The sequence below is a fragment of the Mobula birostris genome, chromosome 15 (assembly GCF_030028105.1).
Source record: "Mobula birostris isolate sMobBir1 chromosome 15, sMobBir1.hap1, whole genome shotgun sequence".
Classification (NCBI taxonomy): Eukaryota; Metazoa; Chordata; class Chondrichthyes; order Myliobatiformes; family Myliobatidae; genus Mobula; species Mobula birostris.
The window spans coordinates 23,743,979-23,762,481 of record NC_092384.1 but is presented as its reverse complement, the minus strand read 5'-3'; the positions used below and the strand labels follow the sequence as shown (position 1 = coordinate 23,762,481).

At 40.7% G+C, this 18,503-nt stretch overlaps 1 protein-coding gene across 1 annotated transcript in view; it reads left to right on the top strand.

Annotated features, from left to right (window-relative positions):
- Window positions 1-18,299, top strand: part of tgm2l (transglutaminase 2, like) — a 37,363-nt gene extending 19,064 nt beyond the window's left edge. Inside the window, exons 8-13 of the mRNA XM_072279133.1 lie at window positions 1,072-1,175; window positions 2,642-2,884; window positions 4,267-4,533; window positions 6,606-6,766; window positions 15,207-15,343; window positions 18,089-18,299. Of these exons, the coding sequence (XP_072135234.1) occupies window positions 1,072-1,175; window positions 2,642-2,884; window positions 4,267-4,533; window positions 6,606-6,766; window positions 15,207-15,343; window positions 18,089-18,239 (1,063 nt within the window). The 3' untranslated portion in view covers window positions 18,240-18,299. The remainder of the gene's footprint in view (window positions 1-1,071; window positions 1,176-2,641; window positions 2,885-4,266; window positions 4,534-6,605; window positions 6,767-15,206; window positions 15,344-18,088) is intronic.
- Window positions 18,300-18,503: the final 204 nt, after the last annotated feature.

The following is an 18,503-nucleotide window of genomic DNA, read 5'->3' as shown; positions in this document are numbered from 1 at the left end:
GAGACATCCACTGGTTTTAAGAACATAAGAAATAGGAGCAGGTGTAGGCCACCTGGCTTGTTGTGCCTGGCTCACCATTCAACAAGCTCATGGCATATCGGGGCATAGATACAGCTCCACTGACCTGCCTTTCCCCCAAAAACTCTTAGTTCACATTCTATGCAAAAATCTACATATCTATCTGTGTCTTAAATATATTTAATAAGGTAGTCTCTTCAGCTTCCGTGGGCAGAGAATTCCACAGACACACTACTCTCTGGGAAAAGCAGTTTCTCCTTACCTATGTCCTAAATCTTTTCCCCTGAATCTTGAGGCCACGTCCCCTAGTCTAGTCTTACTAGTGGAAACAACTTTCCTGCCTCTATCTTATCTATCCCTTTCATAAGTTTATAACATTCCCTTTAGTACAGGAGAGTTTCTTTCTTGCTGCCCCTGCCTTTCTCTTGGTAAGATTCCTTCTGTCCTTGACAGAGATAAAACTGACTATCTTGATCATATCTCCCTGTAACATCAGTTTGGGGAGACCTCCCATCTAACCTTCTCACCATCCCCCATTCCCACCCAACACCCTCATTTTAGAGAATTAACGTCTCATTCAGGGGGTACGGGAGAGTTCCGTTACCCAGTCCCAACAACCTACTGGTCTTGGTACCGTAAAGACCCAGAACCTCTTGGCTTCTTCGTGTCAGGGAAGATTCTGACTTATCTTGGTCCAGGAGAGGCTTGACCACCTTTTTATTACTCTAGTATTTGAAACACTCCCTCAGCTGTGATACTCCTCACTGAAGTGTTTGGTGTCACCTTCAAAGGTCTCCCTTGGGTTTTGATGTTGGTAGACAATGCCTCTTTTGGGACAGTATATACACTTGCACCTGATTTTTAAAAACAAGGAATGTTTATCTTTGAAGAGCCGCCGTAAAAAATTAATTCAGAGCTTTGAACTGCCTCATTAACTTTGTTATTTGACATTTGGTCACATTGAATATATTTGCCCCATTGGTGCCTGTACCTGGTTAATTAGATTGAGTAGTCTGATTTACAACGATCACACTGATGTGCTGTTGTGCACAGGAACTTCCACTGCTGGGTCGAGTCATGGATGGCCCGTCCCGACCTGCCCTCTGGCTATGATGGATGGCAAGTATTGGATCCAACACCTCAAGAAAGGAGTGATGGTAACACTGAGATTGAATTGCTATAGTTTTATATATTATGTCCTTAAGAATATATATTTAATTAATAGAATCCAGGCTAATTCCAGTGTTAGCCTCTGTGTAAAATGTGAAGATAATCTACAAATTAAAATGTCAGTATATCACTAACAGCCTGCTCTTCATACCCAATACACCCTCAATATAAACATAAGCATGTCTTTAATATTTTAAAGCATAAATACCCATTAGTAAACAGATTAGAATGTTTCTATATTGAAAAAGGAAAGGAGCTAACTACTTTCTACTAACGCATTGAAACTTTGAAGCAGTGATCAGTTTTGAAATCACAAGGTGCATCAGTGACAACACGGACAATTCTCTGTGAGAAGACCACACAGCGAGAAGTGCTTAATGGATGTTGTCAAAAACTGACACTATATTTATACAGACAATGGTCGGTTTCTCAGAGTACACATGCAGACAAATATATTTGTTAGAAAAGGAAATTAATTGCAGCCTAGGGTGAGTCTTTCAAATACCTGAATCGACCAACAGCAAGCCAGCAAATAATGTGCATTAATATTATGGCTTTATTTATGATCCTGTGATGTGGAATCAGTGCGGGCTGAAGCGAATTCAACTATTCTGCTATACTGACAGCCCCACTTCTACATGGGGCGTGTGTGTGTGAGAGAGATACATGTGAACTTGGAGATACTTGTACACCCAAAGTAACTTGTAGAGCTGCAGAAACTTTAGCTGAGAGATTCACATCTGTGTCTCTGTAGCTGTGGATTCCCACTCACTGCTCTTCTCTTGCACCTTGTAGCAAATCTCTGACAGCAATTTGAAAAATTCCGATCTCCTCTTTATATTAGTGCTAAGTTTTTCCTTTTCTGGCTTGTAATTAGAAACTATCTTTCAACATTTGCTCTCTCAAATGTTTTCAAAACCTTACATACTTTGGTTAAAGTCTCAGGTCCAGCAGATGGGAATTCAGCCAATGATAATTGCAGAGAAGGGTATATTTTATGTTTTAGATTTGCAATATATCTTCATAGTTTGAGTTTTTTTTATTTTATTCACTCTGAAAATGAGTATAATGTACTGGCTCATCACACAAACCAATTATATTTGTATAACTTGTATATGAAGTAACCACTTCTGGGTTCCAACAGATTAGCTTTCTGGACTATGGCAAGGGGAGAGGGAGTGGTCGGGTTTGGGTGGAGTGCTGTTGGGTAGGCAGTGTTGGGGTTCAAATCAACATCATAAACCCTCTTGAAAATATTCCCGTGGAGTTGGAGGTAGGTTGTTTCTGCCCCAACTCAAACTCACGCTACTAGAACTATGCACAATGAATGATCTCCTGGGGAGGGCAAGAGAATACAGTGCTTGTACTCCGTCGCTATCCTCAGTAGACGAACAGGATAAAGTTACGAAATCCACCTTCAGCATCTTTTACTGTGGTGCTCCTATCTCATCAGGGATATTCTGCTGTGGTCCTTGCCCCGTCAAAGCAATAAAAGAAGGTGAGATGGATGTCAAATACGATGCCGTGTTCGTCTACGCTGAGGTCAATGCGGATGTGGTTTTCTGGATAATGAAAAAGGATGGAACAATGAAAGAACTACTAAAGAAACAAAACATGGTGGGAAAACACATTGTTACCAAAAGTCCTTACTCAGACAAAAAAGAAGATATCACATTGGATTATAAATACCCAGAGGGTAAGAACTTATTCTACCTTTGTAAGTAGTAAAATGGACAATTTTTTTTGTTTCATGTCATTTAATTTGGTTTGGCAGCAGTGCAGGTGGGTTTTCTATGTGCCCACATCAGTTAACCTTGCTTATTGTTTTAACTCTTCAAAGACACTTTGGAACAAAGTGGAAATGCCCATTGTCCTGAGGCCAAGACTAAGTTATAATCTAGACCACAAATCAGATCCAGGCAATCCCTGATCTTTGTGGGCAGATGCAAAGCAAATGAATGAATGCACTTAGCCATCTAAATGGATAGATTTAATTTTATGAATCACTGTTGATGCTGTTGTCTAGAATCTGCATTTCTCGGTCTGCATAATGGAGATGTAAATAAGTAATTGTGTTACATTTTTTAAAGGATATATTTATCAAGGTTTCAGACATCATAAATTTTGAGTGGTCATTACTGTACTATGGTCCAGTTTAGGTAGCCAATTTAATAGAGGTCTTTGCTATGACACTTGGTTTATGTGCTATAGAGACTACATCAGGGTGTGAAATCCACATTTTGATAGAAGCTAAGAGTAGTGAGTCCCATTCACAAATTTCTGTTAATTGTATATTTTCTTTCTAAGTCTTCCCGAGTGTATCTTTTATACAGATCCAGATTTAGCAACTGGTATGAGTCTTATATTTGTAATTATTGCCAATCTTCTGCAAAGTTAGAAGATTGTGGAAGTAGTTGTACAAGTAAACTTGAACTAATTGTACTCCTGACCCTATAGAGTTGTATGACAATTAGGCCAGGTGGTTTGAAGTCCAGCTTCAGATGAAGTAAACACAAAAGATTCTGCAGATGCTGGAAATCCAAGGTAACACAGACAAAATGCTAGAGGAATTCAGCAGGACAGGCGGCAGAGGAATAAACTGTTGACGTTTCGGACCAAGACCCTTCGTCAGGACTGGAAGGGAAGAGGGGAGATTCCTGAGTAAGAAGGAGGCATAAGGGGAAGGGGTACAAGCCAGAAGGTGGTAGGTGAAGCCAGGTGGGTGGGGGAGGGTGGATGAAGTAAGAAACTGGGAGGTGGTAGGTGGAAAAGGCAAAGAGCCGGAGAAGAAAGAATCTGATAGGAGAGGAGAATAGACCATGGGAGAAAGGCGAGGTGGAGGGACACCAGGGAGAGTTATTAGGCAGGTGGGGAGAAGAGGTGAGTGGGGCCAGAGTGGGGAAATGAAAAAGAGGGAGGGAGGAGGAGAAGAAAATTACTGGAAGTTGGATAGATCAATGTTCATGCCATTTCCAGGGTTTTAATATCACTGTTTCCAGAGCAGTGTTGAGAATGCAGTTGGCCTAAGTTATCAAAACCCAACTTCGAACAGTGTTGATAATATCTTCCACTTCACAGGTTCCAAAAAGGAACGAGAAGTCTACAACAAAGCAGGAAAGAAAATCCATCCCACTGACACTGAGTACCAAGACTTAAAGGTCACCGTCAAACATGTTTATGCAGTACTTGGAAGCAATTTCAATGTCTATTTTGATATTGCTAATAATGGCTTTACAGACAAAGACATCGATATGATTCTGTCTGCAAGTGCTATAACCTACTCAGGGGCCATTTTAAAGCAATTCTGCAGGAGGTCGACTAAATTCGTATTAAAAGCTGCCTCAGGTAATTACACACAAAAAGTTGCAATTCCACAGTGAGTGTCATACATTGGTCTCTGAACCTGTCCTTCTACAAGATTAGAAGGGCATGGGTTTGGTGAAATTTGAATGTGTCAGGGAGATATTGAGTGACGCTCAAAGAGCACTCACCCAGAGAAATGGAGGAATTGGATTGATGATGTTCTGAAGCTATTACTGCTGTCCTGTGAGAGATGTTGGGATTATTTCTAGTCTGAAGCTGAATCATACTACTCTGGTATAATTGGTGTTCATCAGGCCCATGTATATGGGTAGAATATAATACTTAATTGGTGAAGATCTGACTGATTGTATATGAAAGATAATAACATTGTTACATGATAATTGCAAAACAGACATTGGGATCACCGGAATTCCCAAAACGCATTGGGATGACCAGAATTCCCAGCCCAATATAAGTGAGGATAGATTCTATTTTTAAAACTTTCCAAAATTGAGATTGTAAGGCTATGTAAATAATGGATTTGAAAATTTCCTTATTTGTGTGGCTGAGTATCACATGAGATGCACATTAATTTAAGAAAATACAGATTTATCTAATTTTTTGGTTGAAATAGACATAGAATCATAGTTGTACAGTGTGGACAAAGGCCCTTCAACCCATAGTTGTCTACACTGACCAAGGTGTACATTCATTTAATCTCATTTCCCAGCACGTCAGCCCAATCTCTATAGACTCTTGTCATCCATATATTACTTGAATGTACCTAACGTACCTGCCTTAACCACTTCTTCTGCCAGCTGGTTCGATGTATCTACCAGCTGCTGTGTAAAAAAGATTGCCACTCAGCTCCTTATCAAACCTTTCACCTCTAAGCTTAATGCTATGCATGCGCTCTAGTTTTCAATTCCCCAACCCTGGTAAAAAGACAGCTCACTCTACCTATGTCCCTCAGGATTTTATATACCTCTGTGAGGTCACCCCATGCTGTCCTATGCTCCATAGTGTAAAGGCTCAGCCTTATCTAACTTCTCTCAATAACTGAGTCCCTCGAGTCCTGGTAACATCCTTGTAAATTTTTTTTACACTCTTTCTCATTTAAATACATTTTCCCTACAACAGGGTGACCAAAACCGAACACAATGTTCCAAGTGTGGCTTCACCAACATCTTGCCAGCAGCATAACCTGCCAACTTCACTGTTCACTGCCATGACGGATGAACACCAGCGTGGATAAAGTTTTCTTCATTGTGATTTACAACTATCTCAGCAAGGGCTCTCGCAGTTTCTTCTTTAGCTTCCCATGGTGTTCTTGCATATACCTCATCAGAACCTGGAGATCTGTCTGCCTTCATCTATCTGAACTCATGCAGCAGCTCTTCCACTCCCAACATATCCTCATTAACTTTACCAGATTCCCAAGTCTTTAGTTGCTAAAAACAGAGGGGAGAAATGATCAATGAGATTTCTCCCCATCTCCTGCAGCTTCAGACAAAGATTTTCTTCTTGGTCTTGAGGGTCCTATATTTTCCCTAATCACTCCTTTTCCTTAATATACAGTACTTTAAAAAAAATCTCTGAGGATTCTCCTTACTTTTCTCTGCCATAGCCATCTCATACTCCTTTTTGACCCAAGATTATATGAGTTCATCATATAATCTGGAAAGCTTGGTATAAAAAATGTAAAATTTCTCTAACACCATTGGCCAGCAAAGTCTTCTGTGGACTTTTCTCTTTTTGTGACCCGATCTATACCAATTGTTTGGTTAGCTCTCAGAAATGATCGATAAGTATTACAAGAGACTCGATGAGAAACCTAACCATACAAATAAAACAATGAGCTGTGCAAATCTAGTCAGATCTCCACAGTAGAGAGAGAAGATGGCAGTATTACTGGGTTGCTTTCCACCACGTCTTGCCTCCTAAATTTTAAATGGGGCACCAACACTTCATTATCCCCTTTCACAATAAGGCCTTACGGCATGGGACAATTATATTTTTACTTACTTTTTTACTTTTATTTGTATTCCATTTTTTACTGTGCCCGTATTTAAAGTCATGTGTTATGGCTTAACAAGAGTTGTTGCTTTTATTAGAGAAAAAAGAAGTTCTGAGACTGAGATACGAGGATTATGGTGAACACATCACTGAGCACAATTTAATTCGATTGACTGCCATGCTTGTAACTGAGGATATGTCTGAAGTGAGCCTGAAGGAGAAGGATATTGTTTTGAAAGTGCCTCGGCTTGCTGTGAGGGTAAGTATAAAAGTCAGAAGGGAAACCAACAGGGCAACAAAATGAACCTTGGGTTTGAAATATAATCATAAGGCATAGGAGCAGAATTAGGCCATTTGGCCCATCAAGTCTGGTCTATTATTCCATCATGACTGATTTATTATCCCTCTCAACTCCATTCGCCTGTCTTCTCCCTGTAATTTTTGACACCCTGTCTAATCAAGAACCTACCATCCTCCGCTTTAAATATACTCAATGTCTTGGCCTCCACAGCTGTCTGTGGCAATGAATTCCACAGATTCACCACTCTTTGGCTAAAGAAATTCCTCCTTATTTCTGTTCTAAAAGACATCCCTCTATTCTGAGGCTGCACCCTCTGGTTCTAGACTCACCAACTATAGGATACATTCTCTCCACATTCACTCTATCTCTCCTCATTCTAAACCAACAAGGCAAAAAATTGAACCTTGGGTTTGAAATAAAATCATAAGACATTGGAGCAGAATTAGGCCTTTTGATCTATCAAGTCTGCTCCACTATTCCATCATGGCTGATCTATTATCCCTCTCAACCCCATCCTCCCGCCTTCTCCCTGTAATCTTTGAGGTGAGTGCAGGCCCTTAGCTATTAAACGCTCCTCATACATTAATCTTTTAATTCCCAGAATCATTCTCACGACCTTTCTCTGGGCCCTCTCCAATGCCGGCACATCTTTTCTTAGGTAAGGGGTCCCAAACTGCTCACCATACAAGACCTAAAGACCTGTGCTGATCAGCTGGCTGGAGTATTCACTGAGATCTTTAACCTCTTGCTTCACATTCTGAGGTACCCATTTGCTTTAAGCAAGCTTCAATTATGCGGATTCCTAAGAATGTGGTAACCTGCCTCAGTGACTATCATCCAGTAGCAGTTACATCCACCGTGATGAAGTGCTTTGAGAGGATAATGATGAAACATATCAACTCCTGCCTGAGAAGTGACTTGGATCCACTCCAATTTGCCTACAGGAGCAACAGGTCCACAGCAGATGCCATCTCACTGGCTCTTCACTCAACCCTGAAACATCTGGACAGCAAAGATGTATAAATCAGGATGCATTTTATCAATTATAGCTCAGCATTCAACACTATCATCCCCTCAAAACTAATCAATAAGCTTCAAGACCTTGGCCTCAATTCCTCCTTGTGCAATTGGGTCCTTGATTTCCTCACTTGCAGACCCCAGTCAGTTCAGGTTGGCAACATCTCCTCCATAATCTCCATCAGCACAGGTGCTTCACAAGGCTGTGTGCTTAGCCCCCTGCCCTACTTGCTTTACATTAATGACTGTGTGGAGAAGCACAGCTCCAATGCCATATTCAAGTTTGCAGATGACACCACTGTTGTTGGCTGAGTCAAAGATGGGTGACAAATCAGCATGTAGGAGGGAGATCAAAAATCTTGCTGAGTGGTGCCACAACAGCCTCTCACTCAATGTCAGCAAGACGAAGAAGCTGATTATTAACTTCAGGAGGAGAAAACTGGAGGTCCATGAGTCAGTCTTAATACTTTAATACTTTATATTTTATTGTCGCCAAACAATTGATACTAGAATGTACAATCATCACAGCGATATTTGATTCTGCGCTTCTGCGGATTCTGCGATAATCCGCTCCCTGGATTACAAATATTAAATATTAAAAATAGTAAAAATTAGTAAATATTAAAAATTTAAATTATAAATCATAAATAGAAAATAGAAAAATGGAAAGTAAGGTAGTGCAAAAATATCGAGAGGCAGGTCTGGATATTTGGAGGTTACGGTCCAGATCCGGGTCAGGATCCGTTCAGCAGTCTTATCACAGTTGGAAAGAAGCTGTTCCCAAATCTGGCCGTATGAGTCTTCAAGCTCCTGAGCCTTCTCCCAGAGGGAAAATGGATGAAAAGTGTGTTGGCTGGGTAGGTCATGTCCTTGATTATCCTGGCAGCACTGCTCCGACAGCATGCGGTGTAAAGTGAGTCCAAGGATGGAAGATTGGTTTGTGTGATGTGCTGCGCCGTGTTCACGATCTTCTGCAGCTTCTTTCGGTCTTGGACAGGACAACTTCCATACCAGGTTGTGATGCACCCTAGAAGAATGCTTTCTACGGTGCACCTATAAAAATTAGTGAGGGTTTTAGGGGACAGGCCAAATTTCTTTAGTTTTCTCAGGAAGTAAAGGCACTGGGGGCCTTCTTGGCAGTGGACTCTGCTTGCTTGGACCAAGTCAAGTCAATCTTCATCAGAGGATCAGAGGTGGAGACTGTCAGCAACTTCAAATTCCTCGGTGTTATCATTTCATGGGATCTGTCCTGGGCCCAGCACATAAGTGCAATTACAAAGAAAGTATGGCAAACTTCCTTAGAAGTTTGTGAAGATTCAGCATGGCATCTAAAACTTTGACATAGATGTGTGGTGGAGAGTATGTTGAATGGTTGCATCAGAGCCTGGTCTGGAAACAGCTATACCCTTGAATGGGATATCCTACAAAGTGTAGTGGAAATAGCCTGGTCCATCACAGGTAGAGCCCTCTCCACCATTGAACACACCTCTAAGGAGCGCTTTTGCAGGAAAGCAGCATCCGTCATCAAGGAGTCCCAGACCCAGGCCATTCTCTCTTCTCACTGCTGCCTTCAGGAGCCTCAGGGCCCACACTGCCAGTTATTACCCCTCAGGACCCACACCACCAGTTATTACCCCTCAGGACCCACACCACCAGTTATTACCCCTCAGCACCCACACCACCAGTTATTACCCCTCAGGACCCACACCACCAGTTATTACCCCTCAGCACCCACACCGCCAGTTATTACGCCTCAGGACCCACACTGCCAGTTATTACCCCTCAGCCACCAGGCCCTTGAGCCAGTGGGGATAATTACATTCAAATTCACTTGCCCTATCACTGAAATATTCCCATAACTTATGGCCTCTTCATCTTACATTCTAGATATTGACCGCCTATTTTTTTAAATTTATCTATCTATCTATCCATCCATCCATCCATCCTCTTGTATTTGCACAGTTTCTTGTCTTTTACAGATTGGTTGTTTGCCCATCTTGTTGTGTACTGTGTTTCATTGATTCTATTGTGTTTCTCGTGCTTCTTGGATTGACTGTGTATGTCCACAAGAAAATGAGTCCCAGGGTTGTATATGGTGACAAATATTTGCTTTGAACTTTGAATTTTGAAGTGCAGTCTGACCAATGCCTTAGAAGACCTCAGCACTACATCCTTGCTCTTATATTTTAGTCCTTTCAAAATGATGCCAACATTGCATCTGCCTACATTATCACCGACTCAGCCTGCAGGTGAACCATTAAGAAACCCTGCACAAGTCCCTTTGCAATTCTGATTTTTGAATTTTCTCTCCATTTGGAAAATAGACTATGCCTTTATGCTTTCTACTGAAGGATATGACCATACACTTCGCTACCCTACATTCCATCTGCCACTTCTTTGCCCATTCTCCGAATATGACCAAGTTGTTCTGCAGACCCCCTGCTTCCTCAACACTACCTGCCCCTCCAGCTACCTTTGTATCATTCGCAAACCTGCTCAAAAAGCCATCAAATCAAGTCATCCAAATCATTAACATATAATGTGAAAAGAAGTAGCCCCAATACCAAACCCTGTGAATCATCACTAGTCACCAGCAGCCAACCAGAATAGGGCCCATCTATTTCCACTCTTTGCCTCCTGTCAATCAGCCAATCTTAAATCCATGCTAGTATCTTTCCAGTAATACCATGGGCTCTTAACTTGTTAAGCAGCCTCATGTGTGGCACTTTATCAAAGGCCTTCTGAAAATCCAAGTAAACAACATCCACTGACTCTCCTTTGTCTTTCCTGCCTATTATTTCTTCAAAGAATTCCAACGGATTGTCACACAAGATTTCCCCTTAAGGAAACTATGCTGACTTTGGCCTATTTTATCATGTTCCTCAAGTATCCGGAAGCCTCATCGTTAATAATGGACTCTGACATCTTCCCAGCCACTGAAGTCAGGCTAATTGGCCCATAGTTTCCTTTCTTCTGCCTCCCTCCCTTCTTAAAGAGTGGAATGACATTTGCAATTTTCTAGTCCGGAACTATTGCTGAATTTAGTGATTCTTGAAAGAGCATTACAAATGCCTCCACAATCTCCTCAGCTAGCTCTTTCAGAGCCCTGGGGTATCATCCATCTGGCCCAGGGGACTCATCTACCTTCAGACCTTTCAGCTTCCGAAGCACCTTATCCTTAATAGCAACTAAATTCTCTTCTACCCCTCATGCTCTTGAATTTCTGGTATCCTGCTTGTGTCTTCCCCAGTGAAGACTGATGCAAAATAGTTATTACCTTAATCTGCCATTTCCTTCTCCCCCATTACTACCTCTCTAGCATCATTTTCGAGTGATCTGATATCCACTCTCAACCTCTCTTTTACTCTTTATGTATTGGTTTTCCTATTGATAATACATATTTTTATATTTTTCTCTCCTTATGGCTTTTTAGTTGCCTTCTGATGTTTTTTAAAAGCTTCTCAATCCTCTAACATCCTACTAACTTTTGGTATATTATCTGCCTTCTTTTTGTTTTTATGCTGTCACTTCTCTTGTCAGCCATGGTTGCCTCATCTCTCTTTAGAACACTACTTCATCTATCCTGCACCTTCCGAATTGCTTCCAGAAACTCCTGCTACTGCTGTTCTCCCATCATCCCTGACAGTGTCCCCTTTCAATCTACTTTGGCCAGCTCCTTTCTCATGCCTCTGTAATTCCCTTTACTCCACTATAACACTGATACATTTGACTGCAGGGTGAATTCTATCATGTTATGAACACCAACTCTTAAGTGTTCCTTTACCTTGAGCTCCCTAATCAAATCTGCTTCATTACACAACACCGAATCCAAAATTGCATTTCCCCAACTGGGCTCAACCACAAACTGCTCTAAAAAGCCATCTTGTAGGCATTCTATAAATTCCCTCTCTTGGAATCTAGCACCAACCTGATTTTCCCAATCTATCTGCAAGTTGAAATTCCCCTGGACTGTCATAACATTGCACTTATTGCATGCCTTTTCTATCTCCCATTGCAATTTGTATCCTACATCCTGGCTACTGTTTGGAGGCCTGTATATAACTCCCATCAGGATCTTTTTACAATTGTGGTTTCTTAACTCTACCCATAAGGATTCCACATCTTCCAATCCTATATCACTTCTTTCTAAGATTTGATTTCACTTTTTTACCAACAGAGCTATGCCACCCCTCTGCCTACCTGCCCGTCCTTTTGATACAATGAGTATCCTTGGATGTTAAGCTCCCGATCATGAGCTTCTTTCAGCCACAGCACTGTGGTGCCCATAACATCATACCTGCCAATCTCTAACTATGCTACAAGATCATCTACCATATTCCACATATTGCATGCATTCAAATATAACATCTTCAGTCATGAGTTCATCACTCTTTTTGATTTTTGCCCTTATGTTACACTTAAAGTCATCCCACTGACTGCAATTTTGCCCTATCATCTGCCAGTTCTTCCTCACAGTCTCACTACACACAATGCATCAACTTGTTTCACAACTGCTCCTTCCTCAGCCCTATCATTCTGGTTCCCAACCCCCTGCCAGATTAGTTTAAACCCTCCCTGAACAGCTCTAACAAGCCTGCCTGGATGTTGGTGCAACCCGTCCATTTTGTATAGGTTATTCCTTCCCCAGAAGAGATCCCAATGATCCAGAAATCGGAAACCCTACCCCCTGTACCACTTCCTCAGCCACGCATTCATCTGTACCGTCATCCTATTCCTGCCCTGACTAGCACGTGGTACTGGGATTACAACCTGGAGGTCCTGCTCTTCAGCTGTGGATCCATCTCTGGATTAATGTTTGAATCTTGTGAAGGACACTTTTTTGTCGAGGATTTGGTGACAGGGTCATGCACACACACATAGATTTAGGACTTGTAACATCCTCTCTTACCTTTGTTGCCAGTTTTGTATAAGGAGCACCTTGATCGGGTAGCTCCAGTGATCCAAGTTCCTGGGAAACCTTCATCATATAAATACAATACCTCAGACACAAAAAAATTGGAAACAACAATGCATCTTCAAGCTTGTCTGAAGAAATTACTCTATTGCAAATCTAAGTTGTTTTTACCTGATCAAGAATCAGGCGGAGGTACTGGAACCAGAAGACCCACACTCAATGCTCTTGGACCAACTTCTTCCTCTCTGCCATCAGATTTCTGAACACTAACTCACTATTCCTCTTGTAGCACTATTTATTTTTGTAATTGTCATTTCGTGATTCTGCATTGTAATCCTGTTGCAAAACAACTAAATTCACGTCATACCAGTCAGTCACAATACACCTGATTCTCAATAAGATTCTGAAAGTTAGTTTGAAGTGTGCATGCATGTTTAAAACAAAGCAAGTCAAGGCGGATCTCCAGCTGTGGCTATGTGCTGTTGGGTAAGTATTGGGAGTTATTACAAAAGAGTCACTCATGATTCCTACAGAACATTATATTATACCTTGGTTTTTGAAAGTCTAAAATCAAGCCCAACACATAAAGTCAGACAAAACAGCTTAAAAACAGAGATTTTCTGATTTTTTAAATAACAAATTGCCACAAATGTTAATCAATACATGGCAGAACAGAGCATAAAACGTAGAACATTACAGCATATTACAGGCCCTTCAGTGCCAAACTTTTAACCTACTCTAAGATAAATCCGCATAGTCCACCATTTTTCTATCAAAGAGTTTCCTATATGTCCCTAATGTATCTGCCTCTGCCACCACCCCCTGCACCCACCACTCTGTGTAAAGTACTGACCTCTGACATCCTCCCTTTACTTTCCTCCAATCTCCTTAAAATTATGCTCCCTGAAGTGAGCTCATAAAAATCCAATCATGTATTTTTTGGTTAACGCTGACTTTTTAAAAATTATTGTGGTGGTTGTCCATCATTCCCGACGACGACAGGACACCTGTGTGGGAGAGTTTTTAAAGCGGGAAAGCCGTTGCACTGGGGCAGTTCCACTCTCTCAACCTTGGAAGTCCACGTACAAATGAGCATGACAAACTGGAGTCTTCCTTTGCAGTGAATGACCGTAACGCCTTCTTTCTCTTCAAATTTTTTTATTATTATTATCCAAAACTAACAAGAGTACATCGAAGTAAGCAACACTTACAATGTCTCAAGAAAAAAAAGACACTATTTTAAGGATTGAAAAAATTTTGGTGATTAAAAAAAGAGAAAAAAACCCCTACTAAGCAAGAAAAAGTGAGAAAAAAAACGCATTGAGTGTTCAACCCCGGAGCCAGGCGTCATACAAAAAGCTTCTAAAGATAAACATCAAACCGCCAGCAAGAAAAAAAATGTACCAAAAATTTACAATTAGATCGTGGAGGGAATCTATCAATTAACTCAAATGATAATAACGAGCAAATTAACCCCATCTTTTCTTAAAATCAAACATAGATTCAAAGGTTCAGCTTCTAATTTTCTCTAAACTAAGACATAGCTTCACTTGAGAGAACATTGTGACAAAGTGGGAGCTGATGTATCCTTCCACTTCAACAAAATGGCCCTCCTAGCTATCAATGTAATAAATGCAATAACATGCTGGTCAGACAAAGAGATACCACGGATATTTTGAGGAATTATTCCAAAAAGCACAGTTAATTTGTTAGGTTGTAAGTTAATTTTAAGTGCTTTAGAAATTGTGGAAAAAACTGACTTCCAGAACTGTTCCAGTATAGAACAAGACCAAAACACGTGTGTCAGTGTAGCTGTCTCAGTTTTACATCTATCACAATAACTATCAACATTAGGGAATATTTTAGACAATTTCTCCTTCGTCAAATGGTAACGATATACAATTTTAAATTAAATCACTGAATGACTAGCACAGATTGAAGAAGAGTTAACCAGCTTCAGAATCCACATCCAATCCTCCATCATAAAAGTCATATTAAGTTCCTTTTCACAATCTTGTTTAATCTTAAACAAAGGACACTTATCCCATTGTAATAGTAAATTATAAATTCTTCCAATGGAAGGGTTCATACTCATAATGGTATCTAACAGGTCAGCATCCAATATGTAAGGAAAATTACTTAAATATTTTTGTAAGAAATGTCTAACTTGAAGGTATTGTAAAAAGTGTGAGTATGAAAGAGAATATTTATCAACTAAGTGTTCAAAAGAGACCGTAACGCCTTCTATGTTTGTCATGCCCCTCGCTCTCTGCAGAGCATTGCAGTACTTCCCTCCTGGCCTTTGAATCTCACTGTAGGTCTCATCTGCCCAGTCCACCAGAGCGGGCTTTGTTTTAAATTACCATTTATATATGAAAATCAGAGGTTAATTCATGTTCAATCAAAATCGATTACCCTCTCTGCATACTTAAACATGTGATAAAGGCTGGTCTTTCCACTCTGTAGGTTGAAGGTGAAGCAATTCTCCACAAGAAGCTGACTGCTCAAATAAAATTTGTAAATCCTCTTCCCATCACACTTACTAAAGGCATCTTCAGCGTGGAGGGCAGTGGACTCACAGAACTACAGCAAATTGAATCTCCGTGAGTAAAATACTCAACATCTCAGTAAATTAAGGCACGTTACGGAACATGCACATTCAGAACCTAGTTAGTTGCTTAAGGAGTTTTTAAACAACAATTAGTCACATAAAATAATATATTAATACCTGTTCCTGATATCACTGTCCAAAAAAAACCCAAGGTAAATTTTAGGCATGGCAGTTTTGAGAGTTAATATGTGTCTGAATGCTTGCAGATAACCTATCTTGTACATAGATACTAAGGAGCATAGTAGGATTTCCAGTGTATCTATTTAATGTCTGTGATGCAGATACCAATGATTTATCAGTTTACTGTATCTCTGTAATGTTAGAAGTTCAATGACTCTGTGTGCTAATTAAATGACTCCTGTGGCTCTGGGATTCTCTATTACTTGTAGGTTAAATAAATCTCTGTGTCTCTGGGACACTGGAGGCTAAATGATTCCTTGTGACTCTGAAACATTAGAGGCTAAGTAATTCCCAGCAACTCTGAGACTTAGCAGGCTAAGATTCCTTTTGTCTCTGGAGAGTTGTTGAGGTGAACTCATTGAAATGTGCAACATTCTTTTGGGGTTTCACGGGTCAGATGTGGATTAATATTTTCCCGGATTAGAGTGTCAATAACAATGAGTCACATTCTCAAAACAAAGGATCAAACATTCAGAACGGGTGAGGAGAGATTTCCTACTCAAGGGAGGGTGAGGAGGTGGAGTTGATGACTGCATTCAAGACAGAAATGGATAGACTCTTTGATCCTGAGTGTTAGTACAAGAAGGTGGTGCCTGTGAAGATATCTAATTGAATGTTGAAGCAGAAACAGGGCCCCAAATGGGTCACTCCAACTCCTAAACCTTGTGGCTCTAATTCCTGTGGGAAATACAGCTTGATCCATGAATTTGTTTCCCCTCCCCCATGCCCTTCACAAAGTAGTGGTGAGCCAATTCCTGACCTTCTAAAGGTACTTCCTCCGTGCTGTTAGATGGGGAACTGTTAGGTAGCGATTTATTCCCAATTACAGTGGAGGAATGGAGAAATATTTCCAAAAGGGATAGCATGGGGTCTGGAGGGCAACCTGCAGGTGGTGGTGCCCCCATGTGCTTGCTGCCTCTTATACATCTTGGCGGTAAAGGTTTGGAGATACTGTTGGAGCAACCCAGCTGAGTAACTGCAGTTCATTTTGTAGATGGAATACTCTGTATACACAGCGCCCCAGTGGCAGGGGGAATTAATGTTTCACACAAGCCAGATGTTTGATCCTGGGTGGTGTTAAACTTTCTAATTGTTGTTGGAGCCGTACTTATGAAAGTGGAGACTGATCCACGATCATGTGCCAGGATAACTTGCTCTTGTAGCCACAGTATTTTGCATAGCAGGGGACAGAAAGGTCCTGGGGAAAAGGCAGGGAGGTGGAACTGAGTCAACAGCCAGGTCTGCATGATCTTACTGAGTGGCAGAGCAGGCTCAACGGGCCAGATGTTCTCATAGACTGAGGTATTTTGAATAGAAACGTTTTCCATTGTGTGGGGGACAGTCCCAGCCATTGTAGTGGAACTGGATGCCAGTGGCACCAGCACCCTTTACAGTGAATGCTGGTGATATTCAGATAGCTAATAACATTTAGTCTGGGCTGTTCTCACATCTAAGTCACACTGTCATTTTCTCTACAAGTTCTTCTTGTCACAATGAACCTTGTACAAATTCTGAAGGAAGGTCTGCAACAGAGGTAGATTTAAGTGTTAGCAGGACACCAGCCATTTGAGGGTAACTTCACAGTATCTCCTAGGAACAAGGCTGCCTCCTGTTTACTCTCAGGTCAGGTTCAGTCCACTGCCATTTGCACTCTCATCTGCACAAAAAAATGAAAAAAGACGAATTATCCTCCAACCCCGTTTACCTGTTGTATGTCCTTTTCCTCTCTGATTGAACTGGTTGTGCTTCCCTCAGTTTCGATTTTGAAAGCCACCAGACAAATGCCAGGATTCATTGGTGTACTGAGAGCATTGGCACTTCTCAACTAGAATATAGAAGGATTATAATGACACAAGATTTGGTACTAAAAATAAAATATTCCACATCCATGATAAAAATAAATAGATTTAAATCAACACTGGAGCATTTTCATTTCAGCTTGTTTATTTCCAACTGTCCAAGTATGACAATTTGTTGTAATGACTTTTACTGAGTACTTCCATTCAATATTTGTCTTCCCTTTGCAAATTTTCCCCTCACTGTTTCTGACCATACATCTTGGAAGGAAAACTGTGTGTTCCCATTATAATGATAATTCTGGGTATTCCTGCACAGGGGCATCTCATGCAAACACCTTTGCAGATCATTAAATTGTTATGGCATGGAAGGAAACCATTGGATCACTGCTGATCACTACCAGCATCTTCACCTTTAACTACCACGCTGCTTCCCCATCGCAGTCTGCCTGTTGCTTTGTCTAAACACTGCATATCTTTATTGGATGCTGGATTTCTTTTAAACCCTAATTACTTAGTTTCCTAAATTTAAATGCTGCTATGGTTCCTTTTGAATTTGTATCTCCAGACTTGTGATCAATGGCTCTGAATAACAAGTCCTGTACTTTAACCGTGAGTTTATTGATCTCCATGTGGGACCATTTGCCCTGATATTTGATTTTAATCTAATGGAGTCAGATAGGAACTAATTAAAAGACACCTGTTTTACATTTTTTCTTATTTCTATTTCTTCTTTTTTCCCTACCCCAAAATAAATATAGAATTGCTGCCATTGGCTCAGGTGAAGAAGTTGTGGTGACTGCAACGTTTACACCCTTCAAGACTGGTTTGCGGAAGCTTTTGGTGGATTTTGACAGCAACTGGCTCTGTGATGCCAAAGGGTCTGTCAACATCATTGTCAGACAGGCTTAGCAAATAAGTGATTTGTCAGGTATCTTACCAACAGCAGAATCGACTAAGAATCTGTATTAGTTACGACAGGATAACTGCTTGTTAGATTTAAGTGCTAATTGGAAGCGTACTTTGTTCAGAAATTAAGCTTTTACACTTTTGCTGCTCCTCAGTGTTCTTGATCTATTGTATTAGGACACCATCACTTAACACGCTCCATGCATAAAATTATATTTTCTCCAAGCGAACAAACTATTAGATTAGATATAAGGCCATTTGTGTTCG